General features: G+C 43.6%; 2 protein-coding genes across 2 annotated transcripts; both read right to left on the bottom strand.

Moving 5' to 3' along the window:
* Positions 1-356: 356 nt before the first annotated feature.
* rbm15 (RNA binding motif protein 15) lies at positions 357-4439 on the bottom strand. Its single transcript, XM_080014910.1, has one exon. The coding sequence runs from the start codon at positions 4341-4343 to the stop codon at positions 1776-1778; it is 2568 nt and encodes an 855-aa protein (XP_079871036.1). The 5' UTR covers positions 4344-4439; the 3' UTR covers positions 357-1775.
* A 4475-nt stretch (positions 4440-8914) lies between these two features.
* Positions 8915-13890, bottom strand: alx3 (ALX homeobox 3; the record flags this gene model as incomplete). The annotated part of the gene is made up of 4 exons (XM_080015869.1): positions 8915-9271; positions 9632-9757; positions 10071-10348; positions 13524-13890. 4 exons carry the CDS (start codon positions 13888-13890, stop codon positions 8915-8917), a joined length of 1128 nt encoding a protein of 375 aa, XP_079871995.1.
* Between the last annotated feature and the right edge of the window lie 3656 nt (positions 13891-17546).

Below are 17546 nucleotides of genomic sequence, written 5' to 3'. Positions count from 1 at the left end.
CATAATAAAAGTATTTGGCAGCTTGTTTCTTCAATTCGGCTCCGCGGAAGAAAACAGTGTTTTCCCTTCAAATGCAACAATTTATTGATACTCGGGTCACACAAGCGCACAAGAGCACTTGCAGGTTATGTGAACAGCTTCGCATGAGCGGCGCAGATTTCCCATTTCCATGACATTAGGTGTACATTGCTCATTTTTCCACTTTAAACAGAGGTCATCACAGGCGCAGACAGGCTACACAACTTAACAGCTGCCTTAACAGTGAAGACTCACAAATACTAGGTTTCCTTCAATGGTGAGGTTTTCTGCCAAGAGACGTTTTCTGCTCCGTCGTCCAAACTTGAGGGTGGATGACATTCACAGACAAACTTTTTTTTTTTTTTTTTTTTTTTTTTTCCCTCCACATATTGACCCCTCCCCCCGCAATACATACTGAAGCAAATGTATATAAACTACTATCGGTGTGGGTCACTACTGTACGTCAAGAAAAATGGCATTAACAAAATACTAGTAGGCTTTCAAAATATGGGAAAAATATTTTCCAGTTGAGAACTCTGAAAACTCAATCCAAACAAAAGGTCCTCATTTAACCAGTTTTAAAAATTCGGGTTATCAGAGATCTAATTTATAAATGAGGATTCACCAGTTGGAATCAATAGCTCACTGATGTGCAGTTGCTTTAGTGTATTCTGGTCGATCTACTGGCATCAACGTAAAAGAGGAAACAAACAAGACTTTCAAATGTCAACACAAAATTCTTAGTCTAAGCGTTTTATCCAATTACTATTGCATTTTTTTTTATAGACCACATTACACAATAGCTGTTGCAGGGGCAGGGATGCACAAAATAATATTCACAATAAAATTCTGAAAATTAAAAAAAGAAAAATAAATGCTGTTAGTATTTTACTTACTAAACTCTGTATTGTGTGATGGGCTTTCCCTTGGACAATTATCTTACATCAATTAGTATTTAGCATTCCACATTAGGAAAACTGTCATCTGCAATTAAATTAAAACAAGTTTTAAGGTTATTTGAGCAACTAACTGGTCACTGTCCCAAAAATTGGCAGTTTCATTTAAATCCGCAAAAATGCAATGAAACAGTAACAATTTTTCAAACGGAACACACAAGTACGGCCTCATTTCTTTCTTTTTTTTTTATCATCCTGGGCTCCAAAATTACAAGTTTATTTTTTGAGAATTTCTTTGTAACCGCAGTACCAAATTATCCACTTAGCAATGGAATCCAAAATTTCGAAACTATCATGTGTATCATATTTGACATAGCATTTCCCTGAAAATAAAACACATTTGTTACAAGGGTGGCCTTTGTCCACCCCAGAGATTAATTTCAAACACACTGTTAATTTTATGGTGACATTTTCAGTTTTACAAGATCAGTTGCCAAAACATTGCTGTTTTTCCTGTAATTTTTGGGGGGAAATTAAAAACCAATGGGTGCTTTAATCATTCAAGTTGCTTTCATAATTGCTGAGTTTCTATAAATACCTTGATGGGCAGTTGAAGAATGCTTTTAAAAGAAAAACTGTTTTGAGAAACACATTGTGTTACTTCTATGAGAGGGCAATGTTTTTTTACCGATTTAGCGGAGTACATGGCAACACACACACCCGAGAATCGGACAAATGTACCCCATAATGCAGAACACACAGCATGCAATAGTTAGACAGAGCTTTTTTTTTTTTTTTTTTTTCCCCCTTCCTACACGGTTTCTACTTAGTGTGTTCTGACTTTTTTTTTTTTTTTTTTTTCTAAGATGCTCCACGAACAACAATCATGACCAGGTAGTCCTCCTCAGTTTTAGCCAGAGCTTTAGCGGAGGAATCAAGAAACTGCTGGGAGAAATCACAGGGAGGAAAAGCGTGGAGAACGCCCGTGTTGTCCTTATCTCTGCTGCCCCCTACAGGCAGGCTGATGACGCCAGCCGCCTGCTTTTGCTTTAAGTAGGACACCAGGTTGCGAAGCGGACGCTGAGTGGAGGCTGCCGGGTCGGATGACGACGACTCCTCTGTGCTCCCAGGGACGGCCAGGAGGATGGCGTAGCCGGCGGGACCCGCCACCTTGATGCGCCGGGACACCTCGTCGAGCTTGGGTTGATCCAACCGCAGGCGCTGCGTGATCTTAAGCTCGCTCACTTGCCTCCCCGTCTGGCCGTCGATGAGCAGGTCACTGGCCACGCTGTGGTCGCCGTCCAGCAGGTGCATGTTGGCAGGGAAGTTGCTGTTCTTCAGCAGCAGCATGCCGCTCCAGGCCAGGCCCAGCTTGCTGCCATCCTGCTTAGACAACAGGACCCCTTTCCCGCTGCTCTCGGCGCGCTCCCTCTTGGCAGGGCCTTTTCCGCCATCGCCCGCCTTGCGTTTGCGCTCTCCCGCCGCCGGGACCCCGACGCTCGACGGCCCCCGTTCCGAGAGGCTCTGACTTTTGAGCCTCCGCTCGGGCACGCCCCGCTCCAGGCTGTTGTGATGTTCCCGTGTTGGGGAGGGGCGCTCGCCCCGCAGGGGGCGCTCCGAGTCGCTGAAGCGCCCGCCGTCCCTGCTGCTGCCACCAGGGCTGCCGTCAGGTGAGGTGCGCCGGCGGCGGACTACTCTTTCTGTGCTGTCAGGGGAGCAGTCCAGGTGCCGCCCATCTTCCATCACTCGCCGCTTGCGTGCGGGGTCCCGTCCCTGCAGCTCCGGCTCCAGGGACCAGGGCTCCCGCGGCCGCCGCTCTCGCTCCAGGTGCTCGAGCGGTTCAAAAGGAGACGCACGCACCCGGTCTCTTATGGCTGGGTTGGCCCACTCTGCTCCTGGAAAAAGCTCCCGCTCTCTGAAGTGGAGGGGCGGTGGAGTTCTTTCCCTGACCCTCAGAGGTTCAGGCGTTGCGCGGTGAACAAACGATTCCGCCACCATGTCAAACGCTGGTAGCGGGAGTGGCTGCAGGAACTGCTGCTGGTAGCGGTGTTCTGTGTCTGCAAAGTCAACTCTGAGTCTTCTCTCTGGACCCCCCAGCGGGAAGCCACGCATGTGTGTGCAAGCGGCCTGCGCAGCGTCCAGGCTCTCATACTGGATGTAGGCCCATGTGTCCCCCTTCCTGTAGTCAATGGTCCTTATTGTGCCAAAGCGGTCAAACTCTCTTGCTAGAGCAGCGAGGGGGACCCAGGGGCCAAGGCCACCGACCCACAGGCGTGTGGTTGGAGTGGCCTTACCGTAGCCTATCTTTATAGGGTTGCGGCCCACTATTTTGCCAGACATACTAAGTTTGGCACGATGGGCCATGTCAAGGTTTTCAAACTTAAGAAATCCATAAGTACTAGTTTGTCCCCGTGTGGGCCTCTTGATGTCCACTTCGGTTATAACCCCAAACCTGTCAAAGGCTCTGCGGAGGTCAGTATCTGTAACGGTTATATCCAAGTTACCCAGAAACAGTGTCCTATTAGCTCTTTGGTCATCTTCTGGAGATATAAAATCCTCCTCTCGAAAGGCTGCTCTCTCTGCAATGAAAGCCGGCCTTGCCCTGGCTTCAAAGAGGGCAAACTCCCTCTCCCGCTCCAGATCTCTGGGCAGGGGGTGGGGTGGCGGTGGCGGTGGGAGCCTGCCCAGGGCTAGCTGCTGGAGCCTGTAGTCTCTATATCCAAGCCCGGTGGGGGAGAGCGGCCTCTGGGTGTGCAAAAGTCTGTGGCCCGGGGCCGCACCGTACGGATCCCTCTCGACCGGAGAGCGGCTCCTCCTCCGGTTGATGTACACGGCATCGATCTTCAACGGCCGGTCGTACAGAACCAGCCTCCCCCGGGCGTGCTTGGCGGCCCGGGCGTCCTCCGGCTTCCTGAAGTTCACGAACGCGATCCGCTCGTCGTTGCTGCGGCTGATTTTGACGCTCACGTCGCCGAATTTCTTAAACTCGTGAAAAAGTCCGTCTTCTATGTCCTCGTCGCTCAACTGAGTACCCAGCTCGCTGATTTTGAGTGTTTTGTACTCGCTCTCGGCAGCAGGCGGCGGGGCCCGCTGTTCCGCCCGGGACGAGGCCCTGGGTGCGGCCAGGTCCAGCGTCAGATTCAGGCTGTGGTTCTTGCCGATCGAGCTGGCAGCGGCGGCGGCGGCCTGGTAGCTGTGGTTATTCCCGGTTCTACCGTGTGCTTCGAAGTCCCGGTCCCTCTTTTCGCCGAGCAGACTCCTTCTCGTCGATCCGCCGTCGCTTTTCACCGAGCTGTTCCCATTATTACTCCCGCCGGAGATGGAGATCGCCCCCATTTTCTTCCCGGCCGGGTGGCCTCCTCCCCGGTCCCGGATCTCGTCCAAGGCCCGGGAGCGTTTTTTAATCGGCGAGCGTTCTTTACCTTTCATCCCGGTTCGCCCCGCGGAGCCGAAACAAGGCTGTCGACGGTCGACTTTTTTTTTTGTTTTTTAATTCTTCTTTCGTTATTTCTGCAACACAACGCACAGCGGAGCGGGAAAAATAAAAAGAAGCGCAATTCAGTGACCCTGCGGCAAAACAACAACAGCCGCCATTTTGTCGAAAATGTCTTCGGCGCCCGCCTCCTTCGCTCTGATTGGCTGGAAAAGTGGGCGGAACGCCGTGTGGCGCCTGTCAATCATCGGCATTGGACCGTAGCGCTGTTCAGAAAAAAAAATCACATTCGATTCCACGTATTATGTTTTATTACGAGAAGTACAAAGATATAAACACATTTTTGTGACTCGTATCGGACGACATGACTATGACATGATATTATAAAATATTGCATTTAAAAGTATTTACATCATATAATACAAATATTAGATATTAGAAATATAATAACATTACGAATTGTAAATATGATGAATATTTATAGAAGTAAAATCGACTATCTATTAATTATTAACAATGATATAATTGCACAAGGAAAGAGTGAAAACGCCTAATCCAAATGGAACAATTAAAACTATCGCCACAAAGCGGCAGTATTTAACCAGAAACTTTACAATTAATTAGATGGGGAAAAAAAAATCGGAGTGGAAAAAAACAAACATTTCAATGACAATAAAAAATATTGCGATAGACGTGAAAATAGAAAATATAAACATTAAATACAATACAATACAATACAACAATGAAAGAATTTCAAAAGGAAAGAGTCAAAACCTTGAAACTAAATGGAACAATTCGAAACTATGGGTGGGATGGAAAGTTACAGAACAACAGTCTGTCAGCTGTCGTCTCAGTAATTACTTACTATTAGTGATTAAGTAATTAATTAATAAAAAATGAAATATTGAAATTTCAGCAATTTACTGCCTATTTTTGACAGACATTTCTTAGTTTTGGGAGGGTACCTTATTACTTAAGATGTTTTTGATTTTTAAGGTTTATTTTTACACACGCATCACTTGAGAAAAGGTGTGTGTGTGTGTGTGTGTGTGTGTGTGTGTGTGTGTGTTTGTGCGTGCGTGCGTTCGCGCGCACGCTCGTGTGTGTGGAGGCAGGGAAGGTTTATCATTCTACCACGCAAAAAAGGTACCAAGTTGAGTAATGTCTTGACTTTTACTCTTGTTTACTCCAAGAGGCGTCTTGCAAGGCCTCCATGAAATTACACTTAAATGACAGCTTTTACAGCCGCTGATGCTTTCTTGACATCTGTATCGTGCAAATTAAATCTGACATTTAATACTCCAAAACGTTTTTTTTTTTGTTTTTTTTTTTTTTTTTCATGTGATAAGTTGCTGCTCATGATTTATTTCTTCACATTTTCGGTGAATTTAATCAATTACAGCAGGGCACACTTTTTCCGAGACCCGCTAATGACACCGAGGCTTTGACTGATTGTGCTACTGAGTTGGCCACACTAGATGCTACAAGTTTGGGGCTTATTGTAACAAAGTTGTTAATACAGTTGAACTGTTAAGTACATAACTCTGCGAGGTCATAAGGCTGCAGCGCTGGGTCAAGATAAATCTTGCCTGGATCAAAGCACAACATTCTTAAAACGTGTGGTCAGCAGACAGCTTTACAGATTTTAATGAGCATTAAATCATATTTTATGGTTCTAACTATGGTAATGATGCAGTAATTTACAGCTCCAGGAACTGTCCTCACACAGTGGCCCTGAGGGAGGGAGAGAGAGGGAGGGAGAGAGCGAGAGAGAGAGAGGTAGAGAGAGGAGGGGGGGGGGGGGTGCCTATTAATGACTGCCAACAGTAAATATTTTTGGTCAGGGATTCTTTTTAAAAAGCAATTTGGAAATGTATTCCCTCGCATGTCATGTCTGTGCAGGTGTACGCTCATGACTCAACTTCACCAAATTGATGAAAAATGAATCACATAATTTCCCCCACGGTAGAGGAGTAGATAATTATCGGCTTTTGTTTTTTATTAGAATACACTATGTTTTTAAATAAAACCTCGAAATATCTAAGATGTCATCACCGCTGTTCGGAGTTTTAATACTGTGATGTTTTGCATTTGGTGACAGTGTGAATTGGATAACCTGTACCAACCTAAATATAAACATGGTAATTGAGCCCTGATCCTCCATCTACCGTTTCCTCGGTTCTTCTAAAGAGGTTCATCTTCTGGGTTTCTTATCCTCTCCGACAGGCCTGCTTATCTCCTCCACCTAATCTGGGATTTAATCAGAGGGACTATGTGGTTGAAGCCGAGGCCACTATCTCTCAGAGCCCGGCTGGAATTTGAAGCAGTGGGTGCGGAAAGTGTTCTTGATGGGCTTGTTGGTTCCTCTATTGGAACCACATGTGAGCGGCTGGCTCAAAACTCCGACACAGACTTTAAGGGGCTGGTGGCTCCGCCGTGCCAGCACGCATGTCATAATGAAACCGAGGGGAACCGAATATTCACCCAGGAGCCGTCCACACTCCTGCAGAGAGAAGAGAACGGAGACTTGGAATTTCTTTTTATCCTAAAAATAGACGCCCCCCCCCCCCCAAACTAAATTTGCAATTCCAGTCTCACACAGGTTCTAATGTTTACATTTCTGACATGGATATACAAGCATAAAGTCATTCACACGAGACATCAGTGCTTCTTTGGCAATAGAGTGAGATGGTCTGGACACAACTTGACAAGGTCTTTCCCTGATTTAAACAATTTCTCAGAAGCAGCTACCAAAACATCCACTATGATCTGAAGTAGCGTTTTTTTTTTTTTTTTTTAACTTTTTCAAAAATAACATTAACAACCGTTAACAACCATTAACAACTGGCCTTGTCTCTAAACTATGAGCATAGCAAATTTACATTTTTTTCACTACCATTTCTGCATTAGACATCGATATTGTAGCTTGAACAGGTAAACCAACCATTTATAAGACCTATGAAATTTAATTCAAAATTCGAAACAATTTAATTCAAAATAAAAAAAATAATAATTTAAATACTGAACAAGAAATCTGCAATTTCCTTAGTTGACCCAATTCAAATCTCCTGAATCACAACCCACTCAACACCGATCACCAGGAATGCGGTAGAATTGAATAGTGGACTGGACACTCGCTGCAATGAAAAGGTAACACCAAACAGCGTATGAACCCCACAACCCCAATTCCTCCAATCTGACTGTAAGTCGTTACTCATTCAGCCAGAGGTGAGCGCTGCTCCCAGATCTAACTCCACTTCATCTCCAACACTGAGGTGCGGTCGCTCTGTTGCTTTTTCATTAATGGGCCTGCCACGCTGACCTGATACATGAGGTGCCACCTGAAGGCTAGCCAGCGCACGCACGCACGCACGCACGCACACACACACACACACACACACACACACACACACACACACACACACGCGCGCACACACATGCGCGCGCACACACACACACACATACACACACACACACACACAAATAAACACGAAAACATACACATTTATAGTTAGAGACAGATACACAGACACACATATGCGCACACAGACACACAGACGAAAGAAAACATGTGAAGCTAGAGACAAACACATACATATATGGACATTCACAAACACACACACAAAAACACAAAAACACAAATTTAAAGTTAGAAACAAACACATGCACACATACAGTATATATGCACACCCACACCCCCCCACACACACATATATGCAAAAAATACACACACACACACACACACACACACACACACACACACACACACACACACACACATATATGCACACACACGCACACACACAACACACACACACACACACACACACACACACACACACACACACACACACACACACACACACACTGTGGTGGTTTTCTATGTTTACAGCGACCGCAGCTACAAAGAATATTTGCCTCACTTTGAGATTTCCACCCAAATCGGAATCTGTGGACCAGACATTTGGTTCACTTGGTTGTTTATCACTCTTCTAACCAGGTGATATTATTCCACTGATCTGGAGTTTTATGCATAAAAACATACTCAAAACCTAATTTTTCAGATTTTCTTTCTCTAACGAATAAGAGAGATTATATTGACACCTTTATTATTGGTCACATTATTAAGTACAACAGTAGACATTAATCAATGGGTATAATGATAATTACATTTTTACATGCTTAAATAACAGCATTTTGCTCTATTTGGGTATCATCAAGGTTATGGTAATGTAAAGAGAGAAAAACCTCTTTGAAAACCTCTCTTCTCTGGGAGAAAAACCTTGAAATTCCTTGGAACACATTTGGGTTTTTACGGAAGAGGCTCCAGGTCCCTCCTTGTGTTTGTGAAATTGTCCCATATTCCCCCCAAAAAATAAAAAAGAGGTTACGGGACGTGATCGTTAAAGATCTCAAGGTCAATTAACAATAAATGCAACAATGGAGAGGAGACGAAAACGCTGCAGGGTGTGTACATTTCGTTTTGAGTATTAAAGTGTGTATAAGGGCGGGAAGGCAAAATGCTCTGGCTCAGTCAATGCATGAAGGGAAAATGGCGCTGTGGTTGTCATGTGGGCCAGGACAAGAGGCTCCCCGGCTCCTTGGCCTTCATCCGGAGCGCCACCAGGCCGGTGGGCTTGTATTCTGTTTCGGGGCCCGGCTCGAAGGACGGGGGCCCGAGGGTCCCGGGGAAGCTGTGCAGCGAGTAAAGGCCGTTGATGCCCGGGTGGTGCGGCGGGTGGTGGTGGTGGTGGTGGGGGTGGGCGGGGGAGGCGGGCATGCCCATGAAGCCGGGCAGGTTGCCGTGCGGGTGCGAGTAGGGGCTCATGCAGGACGACGACATGGACTCCGCCCCCAGGACGCAGCCCCCGTTCGTACTGCCGCCGCCCCCCGACGGGGCCCCGGGCCACAGGTTGCTCTGCATCTTGAGATGGAGAGAGGGAGAGAGGGAGAGAGAGAGAGAGAGAGAGTTGGTGTGAGAAATGGAAATAAAAACTTGATTTTCAACAGATGATTTATGCAACCATTGCAACACTTTGTTATTACTGCATTCATTCAGGCACAACAATAAACTACTAAATATCCGTCTAAATTATATTTTATATTTAATATAATTTGGCCTATCAAAGGTTTAGTAGTACTTGCTAAATAACACTTTCAGGCAAATAAGTAGGCAAATAGAGTCATCCCACTGTAACTATTACTGCTACCATTGCCACTGCCATGGTGTACATACTATCACATGTGGGGCTACGTGGGGCCTGCAGTATGTGTCGGTATGTACCTGGTATGTGTCATGGCGGGGGAGCAGAGAGATATCGTATGTAGCAGCAAAGTGGTTGCGCACCTCCTGGATCTTTCCATAGCGCTCCCGCTTCCTCCACTTAGCTCGACGGTTCTGGAACCACACCTGACACAAACACAGAGTCGGGGTTAGGCCACTTTTTGGAAGACAGTGCGACCGCGGCTCAGGCTGCCGTTGAGGTTAAACGATGGCCATGAAGTGATAGTGGTGACAGGAAGGAATGTAGTCGGGGTGGGAATACTGATGTTAGGTTCAGCACTGAGTAGTGAGTAGCAACGGGAGAAATCTGATATTTAGCTACTTTGGAAATTGTTGACATAGTTAACCTCAGCTGGATTCTTCAGCATTGGGTTCACAATATAAAAGCAGAATTTCCCCATCATGAGGATCCGTAGTGTGTAGGGTTCCGTCCACGTACCTGGACCCGGGCCTCGGTCAGCTCGGTCCGCAGGGCCAGCTGCTCGCGGGCGTAAACGTCCGGGTAGTGCGTCTTCTGAAACACCTTCTCCAGCTCCTCCAGCTGGAAGGTGCTGAAGGTGGTGCGGTTGCGGCGCTTCTTGTTCTTGCCCGACAGGTCGATGGAGTCGGCGATGGAGTCGCCCGGGACGCTGCTGGTCGGCTCTTTCAGCTTGGCACAGCAGTCCGAGCCGATCCCTGCGGGGTAGGCCATGGATTTCGGCGAGGCCTTCCCTCTGACTGTGAAATGCAGGGCACAGAACGAGTGTCACTCTGTCAGAACGACCGACTTTAAGCTTTTATCCATGGTGGAAAGAGTATTGGAAAATTATAGCATTAATGAAATGAGCTGAAATGGCAGTTACATTGATGTGAGTAGCAGCTGCCACCACTGGTGTTTATAATTGGATTTTGGTATCAAATCAGTCATATCTGGACTATGCAACACATCAAACACAAAAAAAACATGATGATTATATATCTCCAAATACAATCAAAAGCAGTATGAATAGGATATCACGCCAGGGTATCAGTTTAAAAACGTTTTCACTCTATTTTGACTCAACCCTCCAAACAAAGTTGCCGATGGCTGTTAGGAAACTGGCCCAACATACATTGTGAAATTATGCGGGTTCCCTTAATTAATCTGAGCTTTATTTAATGACATTAGCCACATGGTCCTGGCTCAGGGGGCTCAAATACACCCACAAACCAATGATTAAAAACAAGTACGGGTGATGGGTATTATTTTCAGTTTCAGTTAGCATTTCTGAAATTAAATATAATTTCCGTATGCAAAGTATGTCTTTTCAAAGTATATATAAATATTTATATACACTTGCTCACATAATGCTAGAAATGGCACTACTTTGGGCCAGAATGTGCATTATATGTTATATCTATAATGCATATTCTGCAGTGCAGTGTGTATAACAGCAACAGGAAATGTAGCTTGAGGAGTATTTTCCTTAATTCCTGCAGACCATGAAAAGGGCTGTTCGACTCCTGCAGTGTTTGGATGTTGTTGTCTATTTTCATTATGTCTAACCTTTCCCCCCAAAAAACTCGCTCCATCACTCCATCTAACTGCAGACACTCACGGGGGACAGTTTAGTCTGTACTTTGCCCATTTTCTTAATTCAATATGGGGGCCAACAGAGAGCACTTTTCACTGCAACAGTCATTTCCTCATGTCCATTAAGTCAAACGTCACACCGCAGCCCAATCTGAAAATATTCCTCCTCGAGATTGCAAACCGGTGGGGCCATAGGACACGGTGTAGCTTTTACCCTGTCAGAAACCCACATCCGCTCCCCCTCCCCAATGTAACGGGATATCTGTGTAAAATGCAGTATAATGTGTACAAAAAGAGGAGAAAACGCACAAAGAACCGAGTTGGAATATCATGAAAGAAGGAGCTATTCTAGTAAACTGACATCATCATGGTGAGAATTCGAGCTGCTCTTTTCCTGGCCTCTTGTTCTGTACAAGACGTTCTGCAGTCTGCTCAAAAGGCTTTTTAGAAGTTATTTGTGGTCAAAAATTGTACTTCAAACCATATACAAGTGGTTCTAATTGGTTCTGTTGGGGATGTGCAAGATCTACTCAATATGAATTCCATCAGAGAACATCTGCTCTTAGTTGCTGTCTCTTTCCAAAATAATTTTCAGATCTTGATCAAATTTGAACCATACTCCAAATTACACACATTTCTCAATAACGGAGTCATAATAGTGTGATAGACTTTCACTTCAATTTTAATTTTACTTTACCGCAAAATAAGCAATTTGTTTTTTGTTGTGGGCCATTGTTTCCTTGAAACAAAAATCTTTCCACGTGCGATCAAGAAAAATTCCATATTTGTATGCAAAAAAGTTACTTACTAGTTTATTTTCACAATAAATAATTAACTATAGCCTGTATACTTATATAATTTTATTTAGCATGTGTAATTATTATTTTTATATGCTCAAATGTGAGTATTTCACCCGAGCAACATTGCATGAAAGTGGATTGCAAGAACAAAATAAAATAAAATACAAAACTTTACAATGGTGTCTAAAATAGACACGCTCACGCGCACTCTTAGCCATGGTCGATTTTGATGGAAAACACGCGCACGCAATTAATTCATTAATTAGGTCAAACAAGAGCAAATGCAAATATACGCATACACAAGTACACGCTAACGAATGAAATAATTCACTTATTAGCTCAAAAAATTACACACTACAAGAATAAACATAAAACGTAGAAAGAAGGAAAGAAAGAAAGAAAGAAAGAGAAAGTAAAACTATGTGCCTTTTGTGTTTTAATTATTTTCTATATGAGAAATAAAAAGTTGAAAAGTCCACTTTAAATGTCGGTAGGTTCTTAGGTGTTATCGGCTGTCCTTTAGCAACATGAATCACGCTGTATATTTTTCTGGACACAGATATCACACAGCCCTTATCAGCAGTAATATCCGGATTGATTATCAACACTAATAAATAAAACAAAAGACCTCATAAATCCCCAGGCTTGCATTTTGGAAAATGCCCACCGGCAATTACAGAAATTCCAATTAATAATAATGAGAGCAAAATAATGTAAACTTAAAAAAAAAAATATATATATATATATATATTATAATTATGGATACTTTGCAATTAACTTATAAAATGTATGAGACTGGAGCATAGCAGAGAACAGCTCTGTGACACACCCAGCTTGGCACTGGCTGACCTTTAACCTTTCTCACCTCACACTGGACCTGACTGACCTCAGTTGTCAGGTGCAGGAGAAACTGCTGACATTTTTTTTAATCACGAAACTTCCACGCAGTTTCTAAATTTTGGCGGGTAAATAAAAACATATTTTGGTGGGTATAAATGTGTATTTTTAAACTCTGCAAAATGTTCCTCGTGCACGTGCCGGATTCCCGGTAAATGAGTCTAATTAGGAGCAACATGTATATGTGTATTTTTATATATCGGCTGCAATGCTATACACAAGTTAAGCATTGACATTTTTTTTTATAATTTTTACATTTTCATTAAATCAGCATTTTATGCGTATTTTATCCCTTTTTAAGGAAGGATATATAGGAAATGAAACGTCGAGTTTACTCCATAACAACGCCCCCAAAACCAGGCCATAATGACTGCAACTGTCTATTTATTTATTTGTCATGTTTAATTTGATATTATTCTCATTATTGCATTATGTCTTTTTTCCCCCACGCCATTTTACATTTGTCATTTATAATAATAATAATAACAATATTAATAATTGTAATTGTCGTGAGTATTATTAGCAGTACTATTATTATAATTATAATTATAATAATTATTATTATTGTTATCGAGTGTATTGTCACTCATACTATTGTATTCCAACCAGTTTAGCCATTTATTTCCAGTGCTCATCTCCTTACCTTCCGAGTTGCTCTCATAGAAATTCGTCTTCCCACTATTCGCGCTCCCCTTCTGCTCCTGGTTTACGTTCTCCAGGAACTTGGTGTGTTTTGACGGCGACGCGCCCGAGTTGTTGGCCGCCGCGGCGGCTCCCGCGGCCCCGTGCGTAAAGTCCTGCGCGTCCCCGAACCTCCCCGAGGAAGGCCCGTAGAAGTCCCCGCGCAGGCCCAGGCCGAGGCGGTGGGGGTGCGGGTGGGGGTGGGGGTGGGAGTGCGGGTGCGGGTGCGGGTGCGGGTGCGGGAGAAAGGAGCCCGGGCCGTGCTCCAGACCCGGGGAGTTCTCCCGGCTCGCCTGCGAAGAGAAAGACAAACACGGTTCCGTCTCCATGGTTCGTGTCCTGCGCGCAGGAGAGACGGGGCTCCTGTGATGCCGCGGCCCGAGTGAGAGGGATGGAGGGATGGAGGGACCCGGAGTGGGTGGGATCACACCAGACACAAAGAGCCGTGAAAACAGAGCGCGGGGAGTGGAGGGTGGCGGAGGAGAGGTGGGGAGAGGGAGAGGGAGAGAGAGAGAGAGGGTGAGAGAGAGAGTCAGAGAGAGGGAGAGGATGTGTGTGGGGGGTGTGGTGGTGGTGGTGGTGGTGGGGGTAGGGGTGGGGTGGGGGGGGGGGGTAGCCAGTCTGATATAATCCGCTAAAAATTCAATCATGTGTGGTTTGTGTCCATCCAATTAACCATTTAATTTCTATTTCATACACGGTTATAGTCACAGGAACACGCTCGGAGGAGAGACACAAACTTACGTCGGAACAAACTTTACGCACAAAAAAGGAGCAAATTGTTTTTTCCCCTGATTAAAGGCCATGACCACTTCTGGGTTTTTTTTTATTCACAATCATGGAAAATGTTTTTTTTTTTCTGTACGGTGTAATTGCTTTGTCAAAGCGTCATTTATTAACATTTTCGTTTTTTAAAACGTAGTGTCATTTCTATCCATTCGATGCAACTAACTTTGAAAATATAAATATTTACTCATAAAACTCTAGACTTAATACTCCTGTTCGGTGCAACTATTTGGTTCAAGTCCAATCGGTTAACTTTTTAATTATTTTTATACATAATGTAAAATATATTTTTCCATTCGGTGAAAATACTTGTCCAAGTACAATTTACAAACTTGTTGTTTTTTTTCTCTCAAAGATCTGTCAGTGCAAACTGTAAAAACAGTGGCTTCTAAGTTTCAACATTCTTATGGTGTTACTTCTACGTTGCTGCTGCTCTGTGTTACGCACACATTTTAATTTTGTCTTTGTGTTTTGACGAAATACAAAATGAGAGAAAACTAATTGTCAAAATATTTCTGGAAAATGATAACACAATAAAATGCTGGGGATCAAACCACTTTGTTTACGCGACTTGGTTTAGATTAGGTACTTTTAGTCGTTAATCGCTGCTGTTCCGGCGATAGGTCTGAGAATCATTTTTGAATCAAATGACGGTTTAAGCGGGAGGAAAAAAAACCACCCAAAGCAACTCGGCAACGCACACTGAATATCTTTGGGAGGAAGAGAAAAAAAAAGGCAAAAACTACAAAGAAGGCTCAAATCTAAAGCCGACTCGAGACCATAGAAATAAACTAGCAGGCAGATTGAAACACGCAGCTTTCAAGCCGCGGGAGAATTAGAAAGAGCTTGTGTTTTCAGGCGAAGAATGACGAAGATGGCTCAAGTGAAATGTTGTGTTTCGCTAATGCTTTTCTTCAGCGTCCGTCGATAATTGCAGTTTTGTTGGTTTCATGCTGAAGACAAAACCAAATAGCACAAAAACGCAGAAACCCCAAGAATAGTTCGGCAAAATCCCATCGTTTGTAATAACTGTAATTCTAGAATAATCATGACAGTCGTTGCATTTGATGTTTTGAGTCAACTAACTGCATTTTCTCCAAACAAATCAAAATCTACAAATCTATCCAAAAAAAACCCCCATCACTCGTTATTTACAATTTTACTAAGTAGCAGACAACGAGCAGAAGTTAGAAAATCATCTTTGCAAGTTTAAAAAAATACAATACAAAACAATTAATTTCGTTGTATTACTGATGCAGATCTATAGACAAACTGCAAATAACACGGTGTCTTACCTTTCACGGAATGTAGGTTTATTCTCTGGTGTTTCATTCCAGGTCGTTTTTATGACGCACTTGTCTATATAAATGTATACATATACATATTTATTTTATTTTATCTATCACCATCAGAATATACGCATATAGTTCTCCGTTAAAGTACCCCCGCTTTTCTCAAAATAAATAATAAAACGAATAGAAAAATAAATAACCGAAAGCTAAATAAACAGGTTGGCTGTAACCTTCTCCCAAAATCTTTTTCATTTTCATTATTGCTCATAAATACACACACGCACAAGTAAACGCAACGCAAAAATATCTGACACGCACAGTTCTATAAAGGATTACGTGCATATTCTCACGAATAATATTCGTCGCACTGACACTGAATTAAGGCCTGTGTGAATATTCTAATTTCCTAGTGCAGAGCTCCACAAAGCAGAAAGATTAAAGGCTCTCTCTGAGCACTGTTATTGACATGCTATCTAAAATCTGGTTAAGCCACGTCTAAACAAGGTGCACTTACCAAGTTTGGATATAGAAACATTGGGGCTGGGGGGCATCTGACAATCTCTCTGAGAAGCTGAGTGTGCATGTGCCTGACTGATGGACAAGTGGATAAACATGCAGTCCGCTTGACTTTGGGAGGGGCCGCATATCAGCAGAACTGATCCAAATGGAAAGGGGTTATGGATCAATAGTTTCCAAGTACTGAGGCATTACATCTGACGTGCAAATATTACATTAGAATTCTTTTTTTTTTCGTATTTTAATAGCTAGACAAGAAATCTCCTCGAGGTGATGTTCTACTTGTACAAATGATCGGATCCAAAATCCGCCCTCTCAACAAATGTTTCCAAAATGGTTGGGACGAAAAAAACGCAAAAAAAAAAACGCAAAAAAAAATAAAGTAAATTAAAACGCACATCCCAGACATTGCTCACAAGTTATAAAGACATGACTGTTTACACAGGGAGGACACGCTTCTTTAAGCTCTAAAATGATTTGTGTCCTTAGACATATGCCATAATGACATTTATGTGTAACATGACTTAGATTAGCATGTTCAGGTCAAAGGAGCTCGGAAGAACTGTGCTGCGCCATAATTACTAGCACAGTGTTACTTTCAAGCCCTTCTCAATGCAGATGCATTCTTCTCTGGAGCTTGCAAGTCCCCGTTGACCAGCGTGGAAAATTGTATAGTTCTGCCGTAAGAGAGTGAGCTTTGAGATGGACGCAAAGGGGTCAGGGTTATGTTTCTTGAATCTCGTGACGAGTATGTCCTCCGGCAGCAGAGCACTCCGGATTTCAAGAACCCAGCTGAGTAAATGCATTCCAGAATTGTGGGTAAGAAGAAGTCAGTCTGCAGTGATCTCCACGTCGCCCCAGGTAACAGTGTTTATTTGAATCTTGTGTAAAGAGTGCATAAGATGTTGAGGGTTATTCGTGAGTATGGTATCAGCAGCTTGTGTAAGTCTGTGTATAGGAGTTTACCATGCGGGGCTGACTTCATGTTGTTGGATGTAAGTCTATTCATGCGCAAGCTTTGACATTTAAACCGCGGCTTGGAAAAAAAAATAATGGCATTTTAACCAGATCCACATTCCACAAAAAAAAATAAAAATAAAACACATGACCCCAAAATTATGCAGATCAATCTGAAACAAAAAAAAATAAAAAAATCTGCTTCCTACCTCGCCCGGTGATAGATGCATTCAATCTGAGAAATAGCAGAGAAAAACAGTTTTACTTTAATACGCACGTTGTGAGAGGAGATCCTGGACCCTGGTCCCTGAACCTGTCCTTGGCATGACCCTGCACAGGAAATTATTTCAGCCTGCTGACGGTCCCGGGTCTCCCCTGGCCCTCCACCTGGCTCTGGGCACTGGATAGCGTTGACCCCTCTGAGCCGCTACACT

This window comes from Zeus faber (assembly GCF_960531495.2).
Source record: "Zeus faber genome assembly, chromosome: 15".
In the NCBI taxonomy this organism is placed as follows: Eukaryota; Metazoa; Chordata; class Actinopteri; order Zeiformes; family Zeidae; genus Zeus; species Zeus faber.
The sequence above is the reverse complement of the archived record's forward strand: the minus strand, read 5'-3'. Positions and strand labels throughout refer to the sequence as shown.

Excerpts from the sequence above, each read along its gene's own strand:
- rbm15 (XM_080014910.1), bottom strand. The coding sequence starts at position 4,343 with ATGAAAGGTAAAGAACGCTCGCCGATTAAAAAACGCTCCCGGGCCTTG.